Below are 27,131 nucleotides of genomic sequence, written 5' to 3'. Positions count from 1 at the left end.
ATGCACTGTTCCCTGAAACAGGATATTTTGACAGTCTCCCAAACAGCCTATGTATCTGTCAGGTTCAGTTTCTGCAACATGGTTCAAGTCCCAACCCCAGCCATATTTAACACATATAGGTAAAAATCAATAATCCTCTGCCTTCAGTCAAAATCCTCACCTCGGGCACAGTAGAACCATTGAGAATTCTTGCTCTCGCAAATTTCTTCTCTTTTCCCTTCCAGCATTGTGTGTTTGTGTGCGTGTGTGCGTGTGTGCGTGTGTGCGTGTGTGCGTGTGTGTGTATGTGTGTGTGTGTGTGTGTGTGTGTGTGTGTGTGTGCTGTTTCCCAGTACACCAAGCTCTGCACTCCAGGAACAGGCTTTTCACTTGAAGGCATGGGATGGCGCCATCTGTAGCACCTTCTTCCAGATGTGTCAAGGGTGACACAGTCTCCGCATTCCTGAGAAACTGCCTTCCCCTTGGCTGACTTGCTAGCTTCAGCAGCATCTTTCTTTACAGACACCGTCTCAACTAGAATCATCATACTTTCAGCTGAAGTTCCTACAGTGCTTTCTCTCTACTCAACTTACTAGGACTCCCTTTTTTTTTATTAATCTCATTTGCTCTACATTCATCATACATTTATTGCCTATCCGTAAATCTAACTGTTTTAAGTGCTATAAATAATAATTATACACACATTCTACTATCAATACTAAGAATTATTTAGAATAACTCTCCAAACAAATTATGACATAGCTCTAGAAGTGTCTAAAGTATAAGACAACATATTGTAGACCCATGTGAACTGGAAATGATCTGTGTGGTGCACAGCAGGTCTTCCTGGCATAATCTTGAGATGGAAGAGCAGACAGAGAGAAATATGAGGAAATGGATGGAACTGAGCAACTATGGAGAGCTGGAGTTTCGCTCTGATTTTCATACAACAAATTGGATTGGTGAGGCTTCCACCCTTGGTCAAAGAAGCTTCCTGTTGCTGCGGAGAAAGGACAGCCCATAAGATATTGCTGTCCAAAGTGCTGAATGTCCCTGCAAGTGGTTAGTCATTGATAGGGCTATTCTGCTGCTATGTGTCCTGCTCCAGGCTCAGGAGGCATCTCAGAACAGGGACAGGAGAGCCTCAGAGATGAAGGCTGAGAGAAGTGCTGTTCTCTGTGTGTGACAAGGACACCGGATACATGCACTCATGGCAGTGGTTGCCTGCATGTGACCTCTGCAAGATCCAGTCAATTAAGAACATCCAGTGTCGATATGGGGAGCTGAGACTCTGAAAACCCAGCCCCAGTGGCAGAGCTACACTGCCCTCTTGGGGAGAGATAGTCACTCCTCTTTAGATATGTGACACATGGCTATGCTTAAACCTCAGTGGATGGCCCAATGCCCAGTCACACATATGCAGCTTGAACTGGACTTAGAAGGTTAAAGATAAAAAGAAAGAAAGAAAGAAAGAAAGAAAGAAAGAAAGAAAGAAAGGAAGGAAGGAAGGAAGGAAGGAAGGAAGGAAGGAAGGAAGGAAGGAAGGGAAAAAGAAAGGAAGGAAGAAAGGAAGGAAGGAAGAAAAAAAGAAAAAAGAAAGAAAGAAAAGAAAAGAAAAAAATAAAGAAAGTGAAGCATGGATATGATCAAATTGTACCTATACCTGTATGGGATTTTCAAACAATAAATAAATTTAGTAAAAAAAAAAAACATAAATTTGAAAAATGATAAATCTTCCAAATTTTTGCTCTGTGTGATACGGTGTCTATTTCATACTCACATGGACTGTTTTTGAAAGAACACATTTTTTCATATGATCTTTTCTACAAAACTGGAGCCAGGAATGAGCCACAACACTTAAAAAATCAAATCAGTGTGAGTGCATAAAGTAAGAAACATAAGCTCTGCATTTTAGATTCTTTTCATCGTGCTACTCTGCTGTCTCTTGAGTAAAAGTCAGCAAACTTAAAGTTCTATGAAAATTACGCTAGAATCTGCAGATTGTTGTAAGATAAAAAAATGTTAGATGTAATAAAAAGTCAGAATAGACATACATTCTAAACTACTCTAGGATAAGCCCCGCATAGTTTATCACCTCTTAAAGGAACATGTCACTCAATAGAGAGACACACGGTTTTGCCAACCAGGCAAGTATCCACCGGAGTAGGTGGCACAGTGGATCTGCTTTTTGAGACATGACACAAAATAACCATGGATACCAGCTGTTTTACAAAGCTTAACAAAAAAGAAAATCTATACTCCCAGAAATAAAAATACTGAGTGAAAATAAGTAATCAAGAGGAAAAAAGTTTTTCCTTTGACACTTTCAAGTCCAAATATTTCAGTGATAAAATATGCCTGGACACTTTTCCAGTTTTTATACTGCAAGAAGAAACAAAGTTTGGAGTAGTAATTTATCATTACAAAAAAGTCTGGGTGGCATATTGGCAATAACTCGACCCAAATTTATTATTTTTCTTCACAGTTCCCTACACAGTAACAGATTAGTGCAAAACTGTTAAAGAGAGGGAGAACTGGGATTTAGAAAAGTCAAGTCATTTTTTGAAGTGACACAGGTGTTTTAACATTGCATAGCTTTGGACTTTGGATCTGCCTGATGCCAACATCTTTAGTATTTTTACGGCAGCCTATGCAGTCTGTACCCCGGAAGTAAAGTTAAAGGTTACTAATATTAACAAAAAAGCTGCGGAAATCCCAAAGATGTCTACAATTTCCATTTTCTTAAAAAGGCTCAGACACATGTTGATATAGAAATCAATGAAAAATCAGATAATAAATATGCACTTTGAAATAAATGACTACTTAAAAAACACATAAACACTAGGGCTACTTAGTTTTGAAGCGGTGCAATAGGTAGGAAATCAGCTTGCATGCTTGGCTCAAGCTTTGACATTTGGCACTGTGCGCTTGTTTTTGTTACCTGTCCTGAGTGAGGTATCCCAGAAGCAGAAAGACACACACTTTCAAGTGGATATTAGACATATAATGTAAGATAAACACACTGAAATCTGTAAATCTAAAGAAACTAAACAAGAATGAGAACCCTGGGTGAGATGCTCAATCATTGTTCAGAAAGACAAATAGGATGGACATCAGAAGAGGGAGAAAACAGGGAATAGGACAGGAGCCTGCCACAGAGGGACTCTGAAAGACTCTACCCAGCAGATGCTGAGAGTGATAGCCAAACTTTGGGAAGAGTTCAAGGAATCTTATGAAAGAAGGAGGAGATAGTAAGACCTGGAGAGGGCAGGAGCTCCACAAGGAAAGCAACAGAACCAAAAAATCTGGGCACAGGGGCCTTTTCTGAGCCTGATACACCAACCAAAAACCATTCATGGAAATAACCTAAATCCCCTGCTCAGATGTAATCCATGGCAGCTTGGTAGCCAAGTGTGTTACCTAATAATGGGAACAGGGACTGTCTCTGACATGAACTGAGTGGCTGGCTCTTTGATCATCTCCTCCTGATGGGGAAAAAGCTTTTCCAGCCCATAGAGGAGGACAATGCAGCCAGTCCTGATGAGACCTGATAGGCTAGGGTCAGATAGAAGGGGAGGAGGACCTCCCTTTTCAGTGGACATGGAGAATGGAGAGAGGCATGGGAGGAGAAGAGGGAGGGAGGGTGGGATTAGGTGGGAATGAGGGAGGGGGATACAGCTGGGATACAAGTGAATAAACTGTAATTAATATAAAAAATAAAAATTTGATAATAATAATAATAATGATAAAAAGATCCAAATTCAGTTCCCAGCACCCACCGCTGGTGGCTCATAACTATGACTATCTCCAGTTCTAGGCAGTCTAATTCCTTCTTCTAGCTTCTGGGAGCTCCTGAACTCACATGAGGATGCAGATGCCCTCCCCCCACACACTCAAAAATATATAATTAATAATAAAAATATTCATAAACTAACAAAACAAACCAAGCAAACATTAGCATCTGCTCAGTGAGTATCTATGCATTCGATTGTTTTGAAAAGGGCTCACTTTATACAACAAGCTTGGATTTAGGCCAAGTATACACAGTGATTTTCTAAACATACCAACAGCTTAATATGAAGTAGTCCCATCTTTAAGAGTTTTAAGACAGTCAATATGATTGGAATCAGTATATAAGACTTGTGACACAAAGACTCATTTCAGGTAACAAATGAAAAAATGAAAAAAAAAAAGAACTCTCTACTACCCCTGTGAAAGCACAGAGAAAATGATAAACAGAATAATATATAACTCTGGTGAAACAGTCAGATCCAAATCTCTTCTCAGTGAATCATTTTGATGCATTCTCCTTTTTAATCAATCACAAAGGGTTGGAACTGACAGGATGATTCATTGAACAAGACATAGGAGACTTCAGAACATATAAACTATTTCTGGTAGTATCTGTTTTCCAAATTTCACTAATACGGGAGGTGGTGCCATGTTTATATGCAAAGCATGTAAATTTAGCTGAATTTGCTAAGTAATGCATTACAAAAAGATTTTAAAACTATCAGCTCTGAAGCTCCGCACCTCATGTCATAATGGTATAAAAAAGCAAGTGCTGAGACAATTATGTGAGCCTCAACAGAAAGCTTTACTAAAGTCAACTTAGCCCTCGTGGATTTCAGGAATTCAGGTTGAATTCCTCACTATGGTTTTCTCCCTGGTGACCCTTCTCTAGACAAGGTGTATAACTGGGCAAACCAGTATCTTTTCCACCTCCTTTGTTGTCTAGAATCTCCAGGCAGTCTACCCCCAGAAGTGTGTTTGTATCCCCCATAGCCAACTCAAAAAGACCTCTACTGTTTTGACCTTTCCATTTGTAAATAGCCCTGTCATGGATGTTTTTCCATAGTTACTTCTCTGGTTTTCCTTGGGAAGGCAGACTGATCATGTTTCTGATTAAAGGGTCATATATCAATAAAGGAAATATTGGTACATTTACTATTTGTCAGAGGCTAAGCAACAACATGCACATGTGTTTAAAATGCACACTAGTGCAGAGTCATGAGACACCATTCAAGTATGCAGGGTGACCCCTTTCAAGCTTGACTTGTGCTTTGATAGTTAATTCTCACAAATCACTAGGATATCTACAAAAATAGGGAGCCCACATGGGCTTGTTTCTTGATTTTCTCCACAGCATTCAGTTCCATTTCCTGTCTTCTCAACCTTTAATTGAACAGAAAAGGGCTGTCACAAAAGAACCATCTTGGTTCAGCTCTGCAGGAGCATCCCCTTTAGGTCGCAGACTGCCAGATTCTGTGACAGGCAGGTGCACTAGGCATTGTTGTTCTGGAACTCTACAAAAGGCAGCACACTTGGCAGCTGTAGGGAGGAGGCGTGTGCTGACACGCCACTGTAAAGCTGAAGAGGGGAGGTGCTGTTAAAGAGAGCAAGGTGCTCTGCCCACAGTTCTGTTCATAAAGCTGCCTGTGAGAACAGTCTCATTCATAAAGGTAAGGAAAAACAGGCACTTTCTGAGAATCCACAAATTGGGTATGAGATAAGCTCAGCTCTCTCATCATCCAGGCGAGTGTTTATGACTTTATATTACAAATGCCAGTTGTTTCTTAAAAACTCCTTTCCGTATATAGGTTGGAACCCAGGGCCTCCCACAGGCTAGGCAAGTGCTGTACTGCCAGGAGGCACTCACAGCCTCTTCTCCTTTTCATGGTGAGATAGTGTCTCACTTACTTGTCCAGTCTAGCTGTGAAAACTCACTATATATATACTATATTAATACAACATGATATGTTAATATATAATATATTAATATTATATATACATACACATACACCACAAACACATATATATTTATATCAGGTACACACACATATATAAATATATATGTATGTATATCTGGTGTGGAAAGACCGAAGTTCTTCTTGAATGGCTGGCTCCCTTCATGTTCTAAAACTTGCCTTACTTTTCCCTCAGCCTGAGTATCCCACCACCTAGTTCTGTGGCTTCTTTTCTAATATTTTCTTCATTGGTGGCCAGAAAAGAGTAAGTTCAGTCATGGACTCACTGTCTTCTCCCTGCTTAGGCTTCTGGTCATGTTACCCCACCTTTTATCTTTCTATATAATGCTCTAAAACGCAAACACAGTTACATTCCCTTTCTGCTCTTCGGTCTTGATACCCCTAAGCACCTGGGTAAAGTTTCCATTTTCTGGAAAGACCCACAGAGCCCCAGGCTAACACACACGCCTCCCTGCACACCCATTGGCTCATTGATCACATGTTACTGCTTTAACTCCTGACAGGTTTGCTGTCTCCTCTGCACACATGGTCTCTGAAGCACTCTGTTGTCGTGAGCACCCTCCACCTGTGTGGCTGCCACAGTTCTTTTCCTCATGGCACTCTAACCAGGCCCTGGCTGCTCCTGTGCTTTCTCTTTATGTGGTCTTTTCCTTCATTCTTTCCTTATCAAGAGGGATCAGCTTGGATAGTTTCTTTTTTCTTTTCTTTTCTTCTCCTTTCTCTCCCTTTGTGTTTATGTCTATCTATGTGTCTTTAATTTCACTTGATGGATACAGCAGTTAAAACATCAGATTGTGTTTCTAGCACTTAAAATCACGGTGTCCAACATTAAGTCTTGAATGCTTGTGCCTTGAAAAACATTAAAGAGTAGGTAATATCACCCCACACTTCCCATAACAATCACAAGAATATTAGTAGGTAGATACAGAACTGTCCTCTTCAGAGTTGCGCAAATTTTTCCTGATTCCTCTCAACGTCTATCCTTGCACGCTGGTATTTTACATACTAGAGATAAGATTTCATAGACCCTATGCATATCTTCCTCAGAGGTAACTCTGATTAGAAATTGCATGCACTTTCACGGAGGGTACTTGTGTAAAATTGCTCCGACTAGACTCTGCCTGGCACTGGGGTCTAAGTCCCAGAGAGGCGGACTTGCTTCAGGGTCTCTTGTTCTTCTCGGTACAACCTGCTGACCGGTTCCCACACTGCAGTTCATGCTGGAAAGTCAGGTTAGAGAGGTGTACACAAGCCTCATCTCCAAACAAAGGGACTTCTAGCTACGGCTTATGTGGCCCATGCCCCAGTGCCACCAGGTAATGTGAAAACTAGGTACTTCTCAAGCCCGCTGTTGGGAGGGGGTTCCAGCTCGGGGACTGACCTTGGATCGTGGCGGGGCCCGGATGTACCACTTGCAATCCACGGCTTCACTGGCAGAAGCTTTGCCCTCCTTCAGAATCTGAACGGACTCCACAATTCCTTCAGGGCCGCCCATCTCAAACTCACACGCTAAATAATAAGATGCCAAACACACACAAAGATGGACCTTGAGTAACACACCCAGAGTGTACTTCATCGCAGAAAACAAAGATCTCTGCATAGTGCTAAATTTCTGTGTTACCAACCTGGCAATGGTTTCAAAACTCCAAGGTCCTTAAAGTCGGGATCTTAAAAATTGAGAAAAAGACAGTTAGTTCTAGTCCACATATATTCCTTACAATTACATTGAGTAATAGTCCATCATATTATCCAGGGAGTAGCCTGCATATGCATCGGGAGAATTTAAGTGATGAAATTAAAAGTACATGATAACATTAAGTCAGAAATTGATATGTCACTATAACCATATATGGCTACTGGCTTATTCTCATTACAAAGGGAGCTGTTTGACACCATCAGCATCGCTGTATCTTATACTCAAACTCATGATATGTTTCCCCACAGTAGATCCGCAGGTGAGACATAGTGTCACTCCCACATAGTACAGATATAGTCTATGTTCTAGTTCAAAGGTTTCTGCACATTGTTGAAACATAGTCCTGCCTGAGCTTTCAGCAGCGTGGAGTTCATGTATCAAAGTAAAACCAATCCTGGTTGAAAAAGTTGTCCTGTTTCCCTGTCATCTCCGGTCCATACCATGCAGACATTTGTAGTATTCCTCGATTCTTTACTTTGTAAACTTAACAACCCCTTTTTTCTACCTATCTTGTTCTCTGTGAGCATAGTCTCATGAGCTGCTCCATTTTTGCTTGTTTGCATGCTTCCTGGGAAATTTGACTGGTCGTAAATTTTGGAAGTATCCTTGCTAAAAGGCAAAAATGATGCCTCATTCCGATTTCCTGGGTTTGATTGTAAAGTAGGAACACAGTCCATGCTGTGAGCCTGAAGAGGGCATCTGAGAATATCGCCCCCATGAAGACACAAGGCATTTGTAGTTTTCTTGTTACCTTGGAGATCTTCTGAAATCACATGCAGCGGACCCTTCACTGTTGAGAGGCCCTGGATCATAACATGCCCACTCTGTGACAACTGAGTGAAACGCAAGCCAATGAGGACTATTTCTATGATTAGAAACAGTGTATGTCCACAGAGCCTGGCCTGCTTGAAACGAATTTCCTCTTACCCACTGTGAGGTCGCCAGTGGCAATGATAGATGGTTCGAGATATTGTGGGAGGTAATTTAAGAATGAGGGTGGAATTTGGAATATTTTTTCTATAATAAAACTTGTGCTGGGTAAAAATCTTACAGAGTCTGAAATATTTTTGTAAATGTTGCTCAACAGTGACCTTGAATTACAGTACAAAATGTCATTGTTCATTGTGGCAAGACTTAGGTGCATATGCTAAGACCACGTGAGCTTTTCTGGCTTCTGTGTGTAGCTGCACTTCATCCTGTGCCCTTGTAAGTGAGCTACTCTTGCGTGTGCAGGCCTGTGTCAGTGGATCTCATTGTTTGTCGTCTTTCCGTTAAATATTTATGTGAACTTGTCTGTTGGCCATGTGAGACGCAGTGTTAACCACACATTTCCCAAAAGCGTCAACTATTTTCACTCCGTTTACTATAAATACTACCGGAATTGATGTATACTCAGTGAATCACAGCCCAAAAAACAAAACAAAAAATTTTTTAACCAATTGACTGTTGTTCTTTTAATTTTACGTGACAAAGAAAGGCACGTATATAGTTTTCTTGAAAAACACAGTGCATACACATCATTTACATTAAACTATTTACCAGTGCAGACTTGTTTTCTTTCTTCAACATCAAAGAACACCTCACTATTTTTCCAATAAATATATTTTAAATGCTTGCTGTATGTAATAAAGAACTACATTTTATGTAAATTTATTCATGTTTTTGCCATTAAGCAGTCCAAAGGCGTAGAGAGGATTCAATCACATTTTTCTGGAAAAAGCAAGATTTGAGTAGGCTGAGGTTGTACACACAGAGGCTGGAGAATGAACTGGTGTCCAAGTTCAAGGACACCATTATGTGTACAAGTTTTGGTCTATACAGTGAGGCCTTGCCTCAAAAAGTTAATAACTAAAATAAAATCATTATGTTTATTGCAGCATCTCAATTGAAGCTCATTTGTTTGGAGGGCATAAAGCCATGAGTTTAATTCTCAGCAACACCATCAAAAATTATTTACATCTAAAACAAAGATTTCCACCTCACTAATATAGATTTTTCCTACTCAATTTGCTCTTTTTACTATCTAGTCTCTTCTTAAAAGCATCTCTTATCAATACACACAACTATCTTCATGGTTAGAAAGTTTCAGCTGCACATTACTATAATTTTGGGGGAAATGAGATAATGCTCTATCTTCCTGTTTGAAGGGAAACAGCCATTTTCATAATTCATACCACATTAGGTAGCTACAAATGCCAGTACTGGGAAATGAAACCTTATATTTGTCTTTGTATTAATAATGATAGTAATCATGGCTTAAATATTTTGGAAAAAAAGTTTCTGCAGTCCATTTGGAATACTATAATTATAAATTCCTCATATCATCTGCAGCCAAACAATCAAAAACACATTTGAAATGGCCTAAGTTGGATTTAAGTGCATAAAGTTTAATTGATTGTTCAAGGCTATTTGGGGCAATGACACAAATTATTATGTATGTGCACAGTAAAGTTGAAAATAACAATGAGTTTTCGTTTTCCCAAATGCCTCTCAAAATGTGTTCTCCACTGAACAACCTGAATCAATTTTAAACAAGAAAGAATTCATGACTTACTTATCTTCCCACTGTCCTTTGGGTCTGCTCAAGGTTCTTCATCTTGCCTCAGGGCCCATGGCTGGCTGTTCTCTCCCTCACACTCTGGCTTTCTCTGACAGTATCATTACAGGAAACTTCCCAGATATCACAGTCTAAAGGAGCCATGTCTTTCATTTTGTTTTCTCTATTGTTGTTCTCATTAAATTTACAGTCATTAATCTCTCTGCTTACATTTTTGCTTACAATCTACTTCCCTTCCACAAGCCCACAAAAAAAAAAAAATAGACTCTGTGACATAACATGTTTATTTAAGACCCATAACAACAACAAAAAAAAAGACCCATAACGTTGCATATGGTCAATAATGTTAATGAATTAAACATAGTTCTACATGGAAAATGCAGCACTTTATTCCTAATTCAATGTTCTGTATGTACATATATGTATATATACATATGTGTGCATGTTTTTATACCTTCACTTTTTCTATCCACATATAGGCTCAGGCTCGTAGACAGGCTGGCCCTGTGAACTCCCCAGTGTGGTGTCTATTCGGAGATCCCGTCATGCTGACCTCTGCTTGTCAGGCATGCGACCACGCCTTGTTCACTCAGCCTTTCACAGTGCAGGTGCCAGCACACAGTTCAAGGACATGATGAAGAAATAGCATTTTGTGACGGTAACAGTTCCGGCACAAAACTTGAGAAGGAACTTTTAACTTTGTGAGGTGGGGTTATAAAATCTTTCTAAGAAATTCCCAAGGCTCTTTTCCTACCACGGTCAGTCCTGAGGCAATGTCTATTGAACATTTTAACTCTATCAGCTTCCTTTCCAAAGTGAGTTTGTTCAGTGCACATATACATACACAAACATACAGGATCAATGAGTGCAACAAAAGGATGCTGCCATGTTCTGAACATCAAACTCCATATGATGCTGTAACGGTGATTAGAAGAAAACAAACCGTTTGCTGATGTTTTCAAGGATACACTAAGATGCACTTTTGGTTACAAATATGTGTGTCTTTAGAAACTCTCTCACTTTGCTCAGTGGTGCTAGAAGACGCTGTTTTCAGTTTTCTTCATTGTCCCAACTGTAGTATCACAATCATCTAGGCACTGCTGTGCTGTGCGGGCCTGTAAAATTTATTCTCTCATTTACATGAGAGCAGCAAGTCTTGAGACTTCAGCCTGTGTTTTAACTCTGTCTTTCCATCTACTTGTTCACCTATCTATATAGATTAAAATATTTTATTAGATGCTCACATTTTTAAAGTCCCATTGTTAGAAAATGTAATTGTATTATTTGCCTTAAAGCAGAAGAAAATGTGTTTCTGTTACATCTCACCTCTAGTGAAAACAGATATAGTTCTTATAAAAATGAAAATAAAACACTCACTTCCTCCTTTGTATACAGTCTTCTCAAAGCCATGATGAAGAAATAGCATTTTGAACGGGTTTCTTACTTATAAGAGAGATGGAAACTACTTTAAAAAATGAAGATTTACCAAAATTTATGTCAGCTTTATATGTATAAATGTTACAAATGGATTTTACAAGGATTTAGATAAACACTGTATGATAATTTTATTGTACAGGCTGATAACAGTACTTGTCTGAGTCAGATATTTGAGAATTCTGGAATTCCTCAAATATCCTCAAAATATCCTCAAATATTCCTCAAAAGCCAAATATCACTGAGTGTTTGCAAACGAGGAAGTCACTGGAGCATCACACGGGGCAAGCAATTATCCTCCTGGAGAAACCCACAGAGGGACACACGAAAGGCTCAGAGCCTGGTGGTGCCCTTGAATGCATGCTGGCTGGCAATCACTTGGGGAGAACGGGACTCCGCCACTTCCACACTTCTCCAGTTACAGCAATCTCTGACCAAATGATTTAGTTCAGACAAGACGGCAGAGTTCACATTCTTGTAGGGCATCACTCTCGCCTGTTCCAGAGTTGGTCAGATATGGTTGGTCATCATCAATTTTACCAAAATTCAACCCGTGTTAAATATGGATGAATCAGCAGAAAATGATCTTTTATTTGAATGTTCTGTAATAACTACAAGTTACATTACAACACTAAATTTTTCGTTTAATTTTAAAGCTTATATCCTATATAGCTTGCAATAAAGGTTTTTATATGGACTGTGCAAAAGCAATGGTGTTTCAAACCATTGGAGCTTAAAAAGGAACCAAAACTACAACACAAACCGAAGTAGCTAGCCTTCATGGTACAAACCTCTCAGAGGCAAAAGTTTACTTAACCTTCTTGATAAACCACAAGAAAATGTCTGCATTGAATATGTGCAGCCTAGAAGAAATGTCTTAATATTCTGTAGTATGAAATGCAAACTATCAATAAGGTATTTTTGCTTCAAACTATCTGGTCTGGGGGTTTTCTTTACAAAATCACTTTCACAGTTGCTTATGCTGTGAGCTGACGTGTGTGTTTTACTGATGGAGCATCACTTTTGCTTGAAAGACAAATTGTAATTATTCAGATTTAGATACTTGCCAGACTTTTTCTTGAAAATGGAGAAAATGAATCTGTTGACTCAAAGAAAAACAACTGATACTGTTGCCAATGATAAAATCCAAGCTTCCAGAGTGGAAAATGCATTTGTCATTGTGTGCCTGACAGATTCCCAATATTTGGAGACTGTTAGAGTGAGGTGATTATTGACATGAGGAAATATGACTTGTGATAAGAAATTGTGTCTTGCATTTTTTAGCTCTGCACAGTAGCAGTCTGCAGACTGCCCGTAAGACACTGGACAGTCTTTAATGCTCCCACAAGCACATGCACGGGTGTATGGCCTGCTTCAAGAGGGAAATACACTGATGTGTTTTAGAACACAGAATAGTGATTGATGTAGCCTTATCATTCTTGTCATAATTAACCATTTTAAAACTATCACTAGATGAGGCTTTATGTAGCTCAAAACAATAACAACTATTATTTGAAAAGAATATTAAAATATTTCCCTTTATTATTTATCCACTAATCATCTCTGTGGAGTTGGATTTTCTCTGTGACTACTCTGAACAAAGTATGCCATTAAGCAGCTGTAAAAGTCTAATCATCTGAGGATCAGGGCATTACATTTGTAAAAATGTAAAAACTGTGTCTTTCTTTCACTAATATGTCAATGGTGTCTTAATGTATGTTTTGCCTTTTATATTTATAGTTGGCTTGCTGAAGTAATATTTTCATGATCTATAAGTAGGCTTTTAAAATATTATCAATTTAATTGGTTGATTTGCCTAATGTTGAATGACACAACCACCGCATGAACTTTGACGTTTTGATAATTTATCAGAAAGGAAGGGTCAACAGTCTAGAACTGCCCTGGCCAAATCATTCACTGTCTCATGGGCATCTCTTTCCAAAAAATCCAAGATTGTGACTGAATACAGGAGAGCCAGAGAAACATTCCTATTGCTATCTCAACACAATTCACCCATCTGAGCAAATTACTGGAAATTTATGTTTAAATGACTGACTATGAACAGGCAGGTCACATACTTTTGTTCAAAGTGGTGTCTGACAACTTCACAAAAAACATGAATCTTAAAGAAATCCTGAGACTTTCTAGGAGTTATTTCCTTTACTATGTTATCAGGAGGGTCTTGTTGGTTAGGCTTGCACAACTCACATAAGCTGATCTACCACAGAACTCAGTGCTGCTTCCAAAAGGCAGCAATTCAAGAGAAAACGCGGCTACCTGGCCAGGCTGTGTAACATATTCAAAGCTTTTTAATGTAAGAACCAAAGGAATGAAGGTTGATATATGCTTATATTTATAATTAAGTTCAAATACCAGATAACTCTGTGTGTGTGTGTCTGTGTGAGTATGCATACATATCCTTGGCAATTTTTAAAACATTTTCTTTATTGTTGAGACTATACTACAGGAATGCAATGAAATATGATGATCATATGGACGCTTATGTCTCAGTCTTTCCCAGTATTCCTCACAAAGATGTTCTGTCCCCACTTCATGTCATTTTTATGATGACAACCTGGTAAGCCCAGAAGGCGTTACTCATGAGCATGGAGTGGGGCCATCTGCAAGAGCATGGGGTTCCGGTCAGTGGTTATCCTTCAAAGACATGGATTCTCCTGTCCTAAGAGTACCTCCATAAGGGTGGGCTCTGGAGTCTGCCCCTCATGCCTGGATTTTGGTTTGTTTGATCTTATGCCGGCAGCACAGCTCTTATACACTCATGAGTGGGACTGCCGTGTCATGACCAACAGGCAGTAGTTCACGGCAGTCCTTCCCATCTTTCTCATCTTTTATATTCTTTCAAACTTCTCTTCCTTGATGTGCCCTAATCAGGGAAGGAGAATTGATATAGTTGGCCCGTTTTGGGCTGAATACTTAGTCTCTTATTTCCTTTACCATTGACCAGTTAGGATTTCCGCATTTACCACAAGCTATTACAGAAAGACACTACTCTGAGTATGGTTGAAAACAGCATAGGTGTCATAGAATAAACATAAATATTTAGGAGGCAACTTGACATCATGAATATTGAACGAAGTAACAAATTCTACCCTAGAACTTCAGCTGTAACAAAAAATGAGTTATGAAATTTGCAGGTAAATAGATAGAGTCTGAAAATATTGTGCTGGCCATGCTAACTCAGTTCCAGAAAGACAAACACCCACATGAATATCTCACACGAGTATCCCAGCTTCAACTCTTGCTTTGTCAGATTAACATGCAGCACAAGTGGGATCTATGAGAAAACAGGAAGTGGCTCAGGTGTGAAGGGGTTGGACAGTAGATCACAGTTAAAATGACAGCAGCAAGGTGGAATACCTGGGATGGAAAGGGTTAACCAGGGCACAGAGCGCAAGATAAATCAGAAGGAAGCAGGCATGGGACACCATATGAAAGCCTACTTTGTCACAGCTTTCAGCAATCGGAGAGCTGTGGCCACATGAGAGATAAGTGAAGACGGGAGGCAGCTGGTGACAAAAGGATTTAGGGAGGGACACAGGAGGAGAAAAGGGAGGAAGGGAGGAATTGGGAGGAGATGATGAGGGAGGGGGCCACAGCTGGGATGCAAAGTAAATAAATTGTAATAAATAATAAATATATGTTTTTTTAATGGTAGAGCAGGAATGGACCAGGGAGTAAGGCATCTTCTGTCCCCGGTTGGTCGGTTAACGGAAGGTAGGAGTTAACCGAAGGTAAGGTGCTATGAAGAACCAACCTGTGGAATCTCACCAGTTAGGAGGCTAATAGTGGTTTAGTTAACCGAAGGTAAGGCTCTCTATGAAGAACCAACCTTCGGAATCCCACTAGTTAAGAGGCTAATAGTGGGTTGGTTAACCGAAGGTAAGGTGCTGAAAAGAACCAACCTTGTGGAATCCCACTAGTTAGCAGGCTAATTTCAAAATAAAGCTTTGAGATTTTAAACTGAAATGCCTTGGAAGGGTGGACAGCGTCACCCTCAGAAGTCCTGGGGTGTTGAATGAAAACTGCAGTGTATGGCATGATCCACTCCCTAAGCTATAGTGGGGAGGCCCCAGGTCTCTAAAGCAGCACAGCCCATTGCCACCACCTGATGCCCACCATAACTGCAGGGTCAAGACCCCTTTCCTCAATATACTTCAGGCCATGGCTGCAGGAGGTAAGTCAGCCTAAACCTGACGAGGAACCTTCCTGTTGGCCAGCTTTTAGAGTGCTGCAAGGGGCTGTGCAGGCTGCCATGAAAAAAAAAAAAAAGACAGTAGTGGAACCTGCATGCTAGCATACTCCAATACCAACCAGTCAGGAAAGACCTATGCCCGCTGGTGCACTGGTTTCATGATGGCTATAGGCGTCTGCTTTCTGATTGCATCCGAGGCCTACCTCACAGGAGTCATTTCATGCCAGATGCCATGTCCTGGCCAAAAGCCCATGGCTGGGTGGGAAGTCACAGGACAGTCTTACAGAAGTTAGAAAACACCGCCTCCATTTTAATAATTGCTGACATTATTAATAGCATCCTCCATCATCATTGTTCTCTTCTCACTGAAAACCAGTGAACACAGCATTAGACTGAACCGTTACTATTTCCAGAGTTAAGCAACAAAGTCTGTTGTTTCCATTGGCTTTGGGGAAACAGGGCTTTTAAAAGGACTTAAATGAGGAATCCTCCGAGGCTAGAGGAAGACATCAGATCCTCTAGAACTGGAGTTCTAGGTGGCCATAAGCTACCCAGTGTGGTTGCTGGCATTTGAACCTGGGTCCTCTGCATAAGCAGCAAGTGCTCCAAACCACTGAGCCACACAGTGAATAAACTGTAATAAATAGATTTTTTAAAGGCCTTCAACATGTTACTTCTTTCTCAAATAGATGGGAAATCAAATATGAGAACAATAAAATATGACAGTGTTATTTGTAATTTTCTCTAAAATATTAAGAATTATTAATATAGCATAGATATTTAGTTGTGAAACATATTGGCCATAAACACACAAACAAAATACTTTGGGAAAAATTTTTGCTTATAATGCAAAGGAACATGTAGGATCTAGAATTAATTTATGTTTTAAAGCATTTCACAATTTCTAGATCTACACATTTCTGAATCTTTAATAAAGGAGAAATATCATTGCAGATTTCGAGCATCATAAGAGCTTTATGAACGTTTATATGATGAAGCTTTAATTTTTTTAAATTTATGTACCTACCTGAAACAGAGATTGTTTTATCAGTTAAGCACTCCTAGCTGAGAGCTCTTTGCTGCTGGTGGCTGCTGGAGGCTGAGAGAGGACAGACAGTTCTCTCCGTGTGTGTGTGTGTGTGTGTGTGTGTGTGTGTGTGTGTGTGTGTGACCCATGTTGGCTTGCCTATGCTGTAGATGGCTGATGCCACAGCCATATGGGCAACACTAATTAGACTCTGTAGATGATTTAAAAAAATAATAAAGGAGATGACACAAAACCAGAGGGAGAGTCTGAGAGGAGAAAAAATGTAAAGAATAGATATGATCAAAACATAGCAAATATATATGGAATACTCAAAGTGAGTATTTTAACTTATCAAAATCCTATTATTTTAATTTAGTTATATTGTTAAACATCCCGCAATACAGAAATAATAATATCTACCAGACATTATGTTACTGACTATAGATAAGGTAATCAGTCCTTTTCACTCCAATGATGTAATCTGAGATTCTTAATAATATTATCCCAATGTTAGCCTGTAGAAGCAGACCCAAAGAAATCAAACAACTTTCCTAACAACACACTGTTTTAAAATACTAAGGCTTGGGATCAGAATTAAGTATCTAGCTTCACAATTACATAATATTTTTAGTCAGATTTATAAGGATAATTATTTTGGATTTTTTAAAATTATTTTAGATATAAATCGTTATTCACCTGTCATGTAGGAAAATGGTAAGTAAAACTTGGGAGAGAGAAGAAAAATAAGCAGAAGGAAAGAAACAGAAGGATAAAGACAAAAAGAGAGATGCTGACACCTGTTTATTTGCGGTAGAACATCTCTCTCTCTCTCCTTTCTTCCCTGCAATTCCTCCTCTCTCACTCTTTGCTTCCCTTCCCATTTGTTTTTCTCTGTCCCTAGCTCCCTGCCTCCCTTCCCTGCCTCCTTCAAGGGCATCCCTGGAGTTCAGGCTTGATGACAATGCCTCCCTCCCCACTGGTCCTGTCACAGCATTCTCATGCGTTGCCTGAGGTAAACAGGACATAGGTCTCTTGGACCTTGCAATCAGTGAGTCCATTGTACAGAGCTAGTTCAGTGGAGCATATCTTGCTGGCACTGTGGTTAGCAAGTAAAGCACCTACACCAATCTTGGTCTATTTTTTGGTATTCATCCCTCATCCTTGCACTTTTATTGACATCAATAAAAAGTCTTCCATGGCTTTTGGGAACAGTCATTGACGAGTACGAGGGAGTGAGAGCTGGTGTGGTGACAGTGTGAAATGGGCTGAGTCCTGTGCTCTTACAGTAAAAGGTGGTCCACAGCCTTCCACAGTGACTCTGAGTTTAGAAGACACACACTGTGCTTTGGGAGCTGGGCTCATAAGTGTGTATCACAAGCCGTGAAGGGGGAGGACTCCCTGCTCCCCACATCCAGGCCCAGGAGGCTGTGCGTGGTCACACACTGCAGATCAGTGTGTAGGTGGTGAAATAGCATTGCTCTCACGCTGCATCCTACCTGTATCAGTATTAACTAAATAACGTTAACATCATGGCCTGTTTTCCCAATATTATAAGCATAAATACAACCATGAAGGTGCCTTCCATGTTAGAGCTCAATAAATATACTGAGAGAGAGGGGAAAAAAGCTCTATACATTATGGAAACAGAGCTTGAAGATAAGATCTATTCTGCTTCCAAGAAATTTGATGCACTTCAGTCTCTTCTAAATAGAGTTGGAACCTCTTCTTGTTGGAAACATTGGGAGAGTCCTCTGTCAGTTCTCTTGGCAAAGACTCCAGGGTGGCTATGCCAGGCACCACAGGTGCGCAGGGGCAGGTGGAGCCATCATGGATCTGGAGGAGAAGAGCCAGTGGAGAATGCCAGAAGCTGCACTGCCAACAGGCTGGCATGGGAGTTTGCAGGAGGCACCACTTGATAAAACCCTGAAGCAGCTCAAGGAATGCTTTGAAGAGCACCTGTTTCTGCCCATCTGAACGAGAGGCTGAAGTAATCACATTTGGTCTTTAACCCACTGTATTCTGGCTTTTTAGCCTTTGAGGTTGGAGACTACACATGGGGCCTTTTGCCTGCACAGCACATGTGCTTTCACTGAGCAAGATGTCTGTAATTCCACCTTCTAAAGTACAAATTGCTTCTCTTTGAGAAGATTATAATAAAAATCTACCTGATGTGTTATTAAGCGTGCATTACCTGTTCAGTATATAAATGAGGATAGATCCTTGCTAAATATACAAGTGTTAACCTCTTCTTTAACATATGGCATCACATACTCTGCATAAAAGCCCTCTTAGGACCATTTGGTCCAAACTTTGTGACCACATTGTAAATAATGCCAACACTAAGCTAATCAAGACAGTTGTAAAGCAGTTGTAACAGTGTGTGTGTGATGTGACATTTCAAATTTAGGTGAATTTTCCTAGGTTTATAGAATCATGGGGAACTTACTTGTTTGTGTTCAAACATTAATAGTGTTCTAAGCACTGTGATGTTCATCCTTGCTGTCAGCTCCTGGGTGTTAGAGTCATCTAGAAGGAACAGCCCTGGGCCTATCTGTGAGGATGTTTCATGAGATGTGTAAGGGGAGGGGAATGTCCACCATAGGTATTCACTCCATCTCATGCCCTGGGATAAACAAAAGGGAAAATAGGGGATGGCAGACGACTTCCGTTACCCTGGTCTCTGCTTTCTGGTGTACAGGGATGTGAGGAGTCACAGCTGCATGTTTCTATTCTATCTGCCAGACCTTCCCCACCTTGATGGACTGTAACCCTCAAATCACGTCACAGACAAAGTCTTTATTAAGCCGCTTCTGTCACAGCAAAGAGAAAAACTTTAGAGTCCTGCTCTTTTCACTTGTCCTATGTGTTTGCATTTTCCTGGACACATTCTGGTTACTTACTACATGGCTGCAGAAGGTGTGAGTGGGTGTAGGAAGCTGGCACTTTCATGGGTGGACCACTGCAGAACAGACGTGACGCGGCTTATGTTAGCAAAGGACCTTCTGTCGGTAAAGTTTCAGGTCTAGGAATTGTAGATTCCATCTGGGAGACTGGGAAGTTCCAACCCGGAGCTGCATTGCCAGGGTCGTCAGTTTCCTCTCCATTCTGTCATCTCTCAAATACTGAAAAGAACAAGGATATTTCCCAACTATTTCCCAACACAGCTGTCAACAGGCGCTGAAACCGAAGTCTTACGATTTTTAGGTATTTAGAATTTTGTTACAGCTCCACTGTGTTGGCATGTAAAATATGCAGGAATTTTGTTTCTCAAATGTGTTTTATTGTAGTCACTTTGACTTATTTTTGTAGTGGAAGGTGTCATAATCATAAAGGGAAAACAATAACTTGAACTAATCTTATTTATTTATTTAATGTGTATTTGAGTGTGTGTGTATGTGAGTGTGTGTGTTTGTGTATTTGTGTGTGTGTGTGTGTGTGTGTGTGTGTACATTCCTGTACCATGCTGCAGTGTGGGTCTCACAGTACAACTTGCAAGCAGTGGTTCCCTCCTTCCTGCATGTAGATCTAGGGGATGAACTTTGGTAACGAGGCTTGGTGTTGGGTGCCTTCTGAAAGGGCTTTGAATGGCTTATTAAACCCCAGACTGAAGCTTAAGACTCAACCACTTATGCAGATGTTTGCCAAAACTGTGGTCCTATATGTGTCTGTGATCTAACACAAATGTTACAAGACATTTGATCCCAACCAAGTAAACCCTGAGTTTGTGAACTGCAAAACTCTGTTTCTAATTGTGGCATGGCTCAATCTTTGATCCTACAGCTTTCTGTTTACTATAAACAAGTACTTGTGGTGTGGCTCAGCCCTTGCACACACCTTTAATCCAAGAGATTTCTGTAAATAGCTTTAGATAAAGCTAATCCTAGTTCAAGAGGTGGACCAAATAACCAGTTGACCAGATTAAACAGAAGGAGGGTCACTGGATTGAAGGGCAGAGCAGAAAGCTTTTTCCTTCCAGGACATCAGCTGAGAGGGAAGGTCAGCTGGTGCTTTCTCTGCCTCTCTGAGCTAGCAGGTTTTCACCCCCGCATCTGGCTCCTGCATCTCTATTGTAAAAATGAATTGGGATTTTGTTTTCAAAGCAGCACACAAAAGACCAAAGACAATCTGAAAAAGAAGAATAAAACAGTAAAGGACTGTGCAGAGCTGTGGTCTAAAGCAAAGTCAAACAATATTTCAGTTTTAGGTTCTGCTCTTCTGTTAGGAAGAGTGATAGAGTGCCTTCTACTTTAGACCATTAGAAGTTTATTATTATTATTTAAATCAGTCACTAACTTCTCCTGAGTAACTGAGTTGGAAACTTCAACAACAAATCAACTTGGCTTCATTTGCTCCAATGATCAATAGTCCCATCAATAGTCTCTGAAACAGTCATTCACTCTTCCTTTTCTCTAGAGTGTGGTATGTTTTCCACGAACCATATTCCCAAAGTTAGAAATGCTTTTGTTCCCACATACTGAAGGAAATTCCTTAGCCATGACACCTTCTGGAATAGCATTACTTTTCATTTTTCAATGCCAGTCTCTTTCTTCCTTAAATTTTGTATTTCAAACTACCTTTGATTATCTCTTTAAGTAAAAGCAGTGGAAAATAGAGTTAAAAAGTAAAGCAACATTGGAGGTGCAAGAGGGAGGGAGCATGACATTGGAGGGGATGAGGGTAGGGCCACAGCTGGGATACAAAGTGAATAAACTGTAATAAATAAAAAATAAATAAATACAAAAGGAAAAAGCAACATGCATTTAAAGCATATTATTAATAAACCCATAAATCTGAGTCCTGTGAATTTCTTTTTGATTATGGATGACATTTTGTTTGGATGCTTTATTGACTCCCACACTTTTGTAAAAATTTGGTGACACCCACTTAAAGTTATTATTGATATAATTGCAGCCTCCAAAGGTGACTATATCCTTACAGTAGCAATCACAGATGTCACTTTAACACTGTTGTCCAGGAACTATAGTGAGTAGAACATGACCAAATGATTAGTTTGCTCTTTAAGTAGTGAGTTTACTATATGATATACACACAATTATTCTTAATGAATACAAGATTGTGTATAAAAAATGACAACTGTATATGAAGCCCAGAAAGTCTGCAAGACGACCCAGAATTGGAGCCTACCACTCCATTTGCTTTGCTGCACAGCTGTTCTCAGTCATGTGTGACCCAATCCGCATGTCAGCCTGTCCAGCATGGGTGCGAACCTTACAGTCAGCCCAACCACCTCATCTAATACTTCATCAGATATGCAGACAAGTGTGAAAGCACTCCACTCAGAATGATTATGAGACTAAGGGAGCCTGGAATTTACAGATAAAGCCCATCTCGGAAAAATTAATAAAGATTATTCAAAGAAGCAAAATATGATGTATAAAATGGTGGCTATTCTAGCATTGTAAACTAACTCATAAGAAAGATATTAAGAATTAGGAACATAAAATAAAATAAAATAAAATAAAATAAAATGAAATAAAATGAAATGAAATAAAATGCTGGGCAAGGAGGCACATGCCTTTGATCCAAGCACCTCAGAATTAGATGCAGGTAGATATCTGTGAGTTTGAGGCCAGCCTGGTCTGCAAAGTGAATCCAGGACATCCAGGGCTCTGTTACACAAAGAAACCCTGTCTTGAAAAACAAAAATCAAAATAAAAAAAATTTAAATCTATTATTTTCTCAGAATTCTCAAACTTGAGTGCATGTGTAATCTCAAACTTTGGCAGGTGTGTTACAATCACAAAGTTTTCTTTTCAGGAGAGGTGGACTCAGGTGACCTATTATATATATATATATATATATATATATATATATATATATATATATATATATATATATATATATATAATAATCCCTCCTTTCCTTAAGTGAGTTTCTCACTTGTTCAGTCATCTCAAGGAAAAGTGAACAGAATCACTGTACACTTACTAGCACCTCTATGTAAATATGCTCAGATAACTTCAAGAAACCTAGAAGTTAAATCATCTACTACCAGTGTTTATTAATAACTTTTCTATCTGTGATGAAGCACTGTGACCAAGGCAACATATAAAAGAAAACATTTAAAATGATTTTATGGTTTTACAGGGTTCGAGTCCATGATGGCAGAGGAAGAGGATGGCAGCAGAAATAGCAGGAGGCAGAGGGTACACTAAGAATGGCATGAGATTTTTGAAACCCCAAATTCTGCCCCAGTGACACTCCTTTTTCAGCAGGCCACATGTCCCAATCCTTCCTAAACAGTTCTACCAAGTAGGGACTATGTATTCTAATCTATTAGGCTACGGAAGCCATTCTCACTCAAACCACCACAACAGACTATGTAACAGGACATTGTGAAACATACAACAATAGAGAAGATTTTTCCATCTCTCCAAACTTTGGACTATTCACTATGCATGTATCATATAGACATACAGAAATCTGAGATTTCTTTCTTTTTGCTATATGGAAACCCTCTGAGGTCATGGTTAAGAATTGACCCTCAAGACACTGTTTTGGGGGATAGCATACTATTTCACCTTTTCCAGTTCAATCCCTTGAGACCCTAGAGAGTTATTTAATCCTACTGAAGCACCATCTATTTATTACAAAATGATTGACAAATATATTTCTCACATAGTATTGCTGGTGATTCAATGTATAAATATCTATAGGAGAGATGTTACAAAGAAAACTGAGCAATATTTATGAACTAAAAACAAACAAAAACAAGAAAATGTGTTCATCCTGAAAACAAATTAACTATGTGTTATTTATTAATCACATAGCCAAACTTATTAAGTAATTGCCTACACATTTAATACAGCCTTAGAAATATTCCAAGAATTATCAAACCCGAAAGACTTAAAAACATTAATTGACGTCAACATCCACAGTCACCAGGGAAACACTAATCAAAACTACTTTGAGATTTTATCTTATACCATTCAGAATGGTCAAGATTGATAAAACAAGTGACAATTCATGCTGGTGAGAATGCTGGGTAAGGGGAGCTCATCTATTACTGGTGTGACTTCAAACTTGTACTGCTACTGTGACAATCAGTGAGGCAGTTCCTCAGGAAGCTGGGAACAGATCTGTCACAAAATCCAGCTGAACCACTCCTGAGCTTCTACACAAAGAAATTTACATCCTGCTATGAAGACACTATCCTAAACATTTTCATGCCTACGCTATTCATAATAGCTAGAAATTAGAGAGGGCCTAGATGCCCATCAATGGATGAATGGACAAAGACAGTGTGGTAATTTACACAATGGAATATTTCTCAGCTGTTTAGAAATAGTGAAATTACAGGTAAATGGGTGGAGCTAGTAGGTAATCTAGACACACACAGAAAGAAAATATGTTTTGTATTCACTTATATGTGAATCTTAGATCTTAATTTGTTAAGTCTTTACATATGGTTTGAGGTCTGGTATAGAGTAAGAAGCTATGAGTGGTTGCTATAGAAAAATATAATAGATAGTTATGTATAGTTGAGCTTTGGAGCCTGGAATAGGAGGATCAAATGGGGAGGTGGGGGAAGAAGAAAGGAAGGAGGAAATATGGGAAGGGACAACTAAAACTAAGGCCTATTTGAAGGATTTATGGAAACCTATTACAATAGAAGATTCTTAAAATATATTCATTTATGGAATAAAACTACGCAGAATCACCAAATAAGGGGAGAGAGAAAGCCCCAACAGGACATCCCTTACCACCAAATGAAATCTCCAGTATTAGTAATTGGTTGCAACTGAGTTGTTGGGCAAAGGAGTCCCCATGGAAACCTCTAAACAATCCAGGCTAATGCCACAGCTATTGGTTGCCCTTCACAAACTGATGGCAAAGCCATATTGCTGAGGACAACATCCATTTAACTCAGTGAACATGGAAAAGTCAAGATTATGCCTCCCTACAGTCTTCCCTCATACTGAATAGTGTTCATGTCCCTATCCTACACACACTATGTAAGGAGAAATGCAAACACCAACCCAGCTACAAACTCTGTGGTCTACAATGGTGACTTGTCTGTATATAATAATAAAATGACTCCTAAGAACTTTATGCTAAACTCTACACCTGTCTCAACAGGCATCATCAGAGAAGCTTCTTCCTGTGGTAAATGGGAACAAATGCCGAGACCCACAACTGACAATGTGCAGAATGTGAGAGACTGTGGAAAACTCAGTCCTCAAAGGGATCTCTCCATCCAGTCCCTCTCCTTGGAGCTCAGGGAGCTGTGGAAGACACGGTAAAATGATTGTAAGAGCCAGTGGGAATGGAAGACCAAGGACACAGCAGGACTGATGCACACATGAACTCAGAGACTGTGGCAACATGCAAGGGACCTGCACATGCCCAAGCTAGCTAGGGTCCCAGCAGAGAGAAGAGAAGCAAGCACAACACCCATCTCTAACCCAACCACTCAACTGGCAACCACTCACAAGGGCAATAATCAGTTTTCTTCAGTGGAATATCTCCTGGTATCTGAACCAGGTAAGCCCCTGCCCAGAAGATGGCCAACACCAAACGGACTCAGTGCTATTTCTGAAGTTGCTTTGCCTCCTAATACTGTGTCTGGGCATTTTTTTCCTTGTTGGCTTTGTTTTATTCTGGTTTACTTGGGTTTTTATGGATCTGTTTTTTGTTTGTTTGTTTGTTTCTCAAGAAAGGAAAAGAAGGCAGGGAGTTGAGTGGGTGAGAAGGTGGAGTGGCTCTGGGAAGAAGAAATCTAGATCAAGGAAGAGAAAAACCATGAGCAGAATATAAGTATGAGAAAATATTTAATATGCAAACAAAACAAACAGTTACAAAGCTTAATGGAGATACCAGTTTCACAGAGCTTAAAAGAGAATTTGTGTCATTCCATGTGACCTTGAAAGCCATGTTGCAACTTCTCTGTAGATGTAAGAAATGTCTGTCATTTATAAAGTAGAATTCAGCAAACTATTGCGTTTAGAATCTCAAGAATCAGCTTTTTCACATAATTTATCCTTTAAAAATGCTCTCAAAAATTGAAAACTTGTGGAATTCCTGTCCTCTCCAGATCTTACTATTTCCCACTTCTTACATAAGATTCCATGGACTCCACAAGGAGAGCAACAGAACAAGAAAATTTGAACACAGGGAACTTCCCAGAGACTCATACTCCAACCAAGGACTATTCATGGAGATAACCTAGAACCCCTGCACAGATGTAGCCCATGGCAGTTCAGTTTCCAAGTAGGTTCCTATTAATGGGAAATTATGCCTCTGACATAATCTGATTGGCCTGCTCTTTGATCACCTCCCTCTGAGGGGGAACAGCCTTACCAGGCCACAGAGGAAGACAATGCAGCCACTTTTGATGAGAACTGAAAGACTAAGATCAGAAAGGAGAGGAGAACCTCTCCTATCAGTGGATTTGGGGAGGGGCATGCGTGAAGAAGGGGGTGGGAGGGTGAGATCAGGAGGGGAGGAGGGAGGGGCTTATGGAGAGATACAAAGTGAATAAAGTGTAATTAATAAAAATTAAAAAAATAAAAAAAATTAAACTTTATTTAATTATAGTGCCACACATTCTAAGGTACAGCAAAAAATGTCATGAGTTCATCTCTAAAACTGTTAAAATATGGTCATAATTATATAAGAAATATATATTGTGGATATATATCCATATGTCTATATCTATATTTATACCTATATCTATCTATCTACAGTAGTGGAGGTCAGTGTATTTTTCATTAATCTACAATGAATTAAATTGTAGTGAAAGTTAAAATAAGCAGAGTGAGGTAATGAGATATTAAATTCGACATCTAAAAGTAAAACATAAAATCTACCATTAATTATGATAAGCATAACAAAGATTAATTTAATTAGAATTTACTGAAATAAGAATAATTTAGATTTCATAAAATGTTAAGTAAACGTATATCAATTACATTTAATCCTTTTCATTTAAAACAGCAAAGCAAAGACATATATTAAAAAGAAATGTGTGCAGTGTGTAGGAGGAGATTCATGAGCCACTCACTGCCCATTCTCTGAGGATGAAGCTGTACCTGGGCTTGACTTAAATAAATATTTTCCACTCTAAATCAGTCCTCTGTCTCCAACAAAACCATAGAATTTTCACTATACCATACTCTGTATCACCAAGAATGCTGCAGAACAATGAATCTTTCTTTTAGTTACTGACTCAAATTTAAGTCCCTGCTAGCCATTTGGTTAGCATAATGAGTTAAAGGAACTTAAAAATGTACACATTCTTTGTCAAAAATTAAGTTTCCTTAGGTCTGTGGGTTTATTTCTGAGTCTTCTGTTTGATTCCATTGACCCACAATTATGTTTCTATGCCAGTACCATGCAATTTTTAGTATTGTTGCTCTATATTACAGCTCAAGATCTATGATGGAGATACCTCCAGAAGATCTTTTATTGTGCAGGACTGTTTTAGTTACTGTGGG

At 39.4% G+C, this 27,131-nt stretch overlaps 1 protein-coding gene across 2 annotated transcripts in view; it reads right to left on the bottom strand.

Moving 5' to 3' along the window:
• Neto1 (neuropilin and tolloid like 1) overlaps positions 1-27,131 on the bottom strand; it is a 118,743-nt gene that overhangs the window by 35,419 nt on the left and 56,193 nt on the right. For both annotated transcript variants that reach the window (XM_055598775.1, XM_055598774.1), the window contains exons 5-6: positions 7,373-7,414; positions 7,129-7,256 (exon numbers count right to left, since the gene is read on the bottom strand). In XM_055598775.1, the coding sequence (XP_055454750.1) occupies positions 7,129-7,256; positions 7,373-7,414 (170 nt within the window). The remainder of the gene's footprint in view (positions 1-7,128; positions 7,257-7,372; positions 7,415-27,131) is intronic.

This window comes from Psammomys obesus, unplaced genomic scaffold (genome assembly GCF_907164565.1).
Source record: "Psammomys obesus unplaced genomic scaffold, mPsaObe1.curated_primary_1811, whole genome shotgun sequence".
In the NCBI taxonomy this organism is placed as follows: domain Eukaryota; kingdom Metazoa; phylum Chordata; class Mammalia; order Rodentia; family Muridae; genus Psammomys; species Psammomys obesus.
Note: the sequence above shows the minus strand (reverse complement) of the source record. Positions and strands in the feature narration are given on the sequence as shown.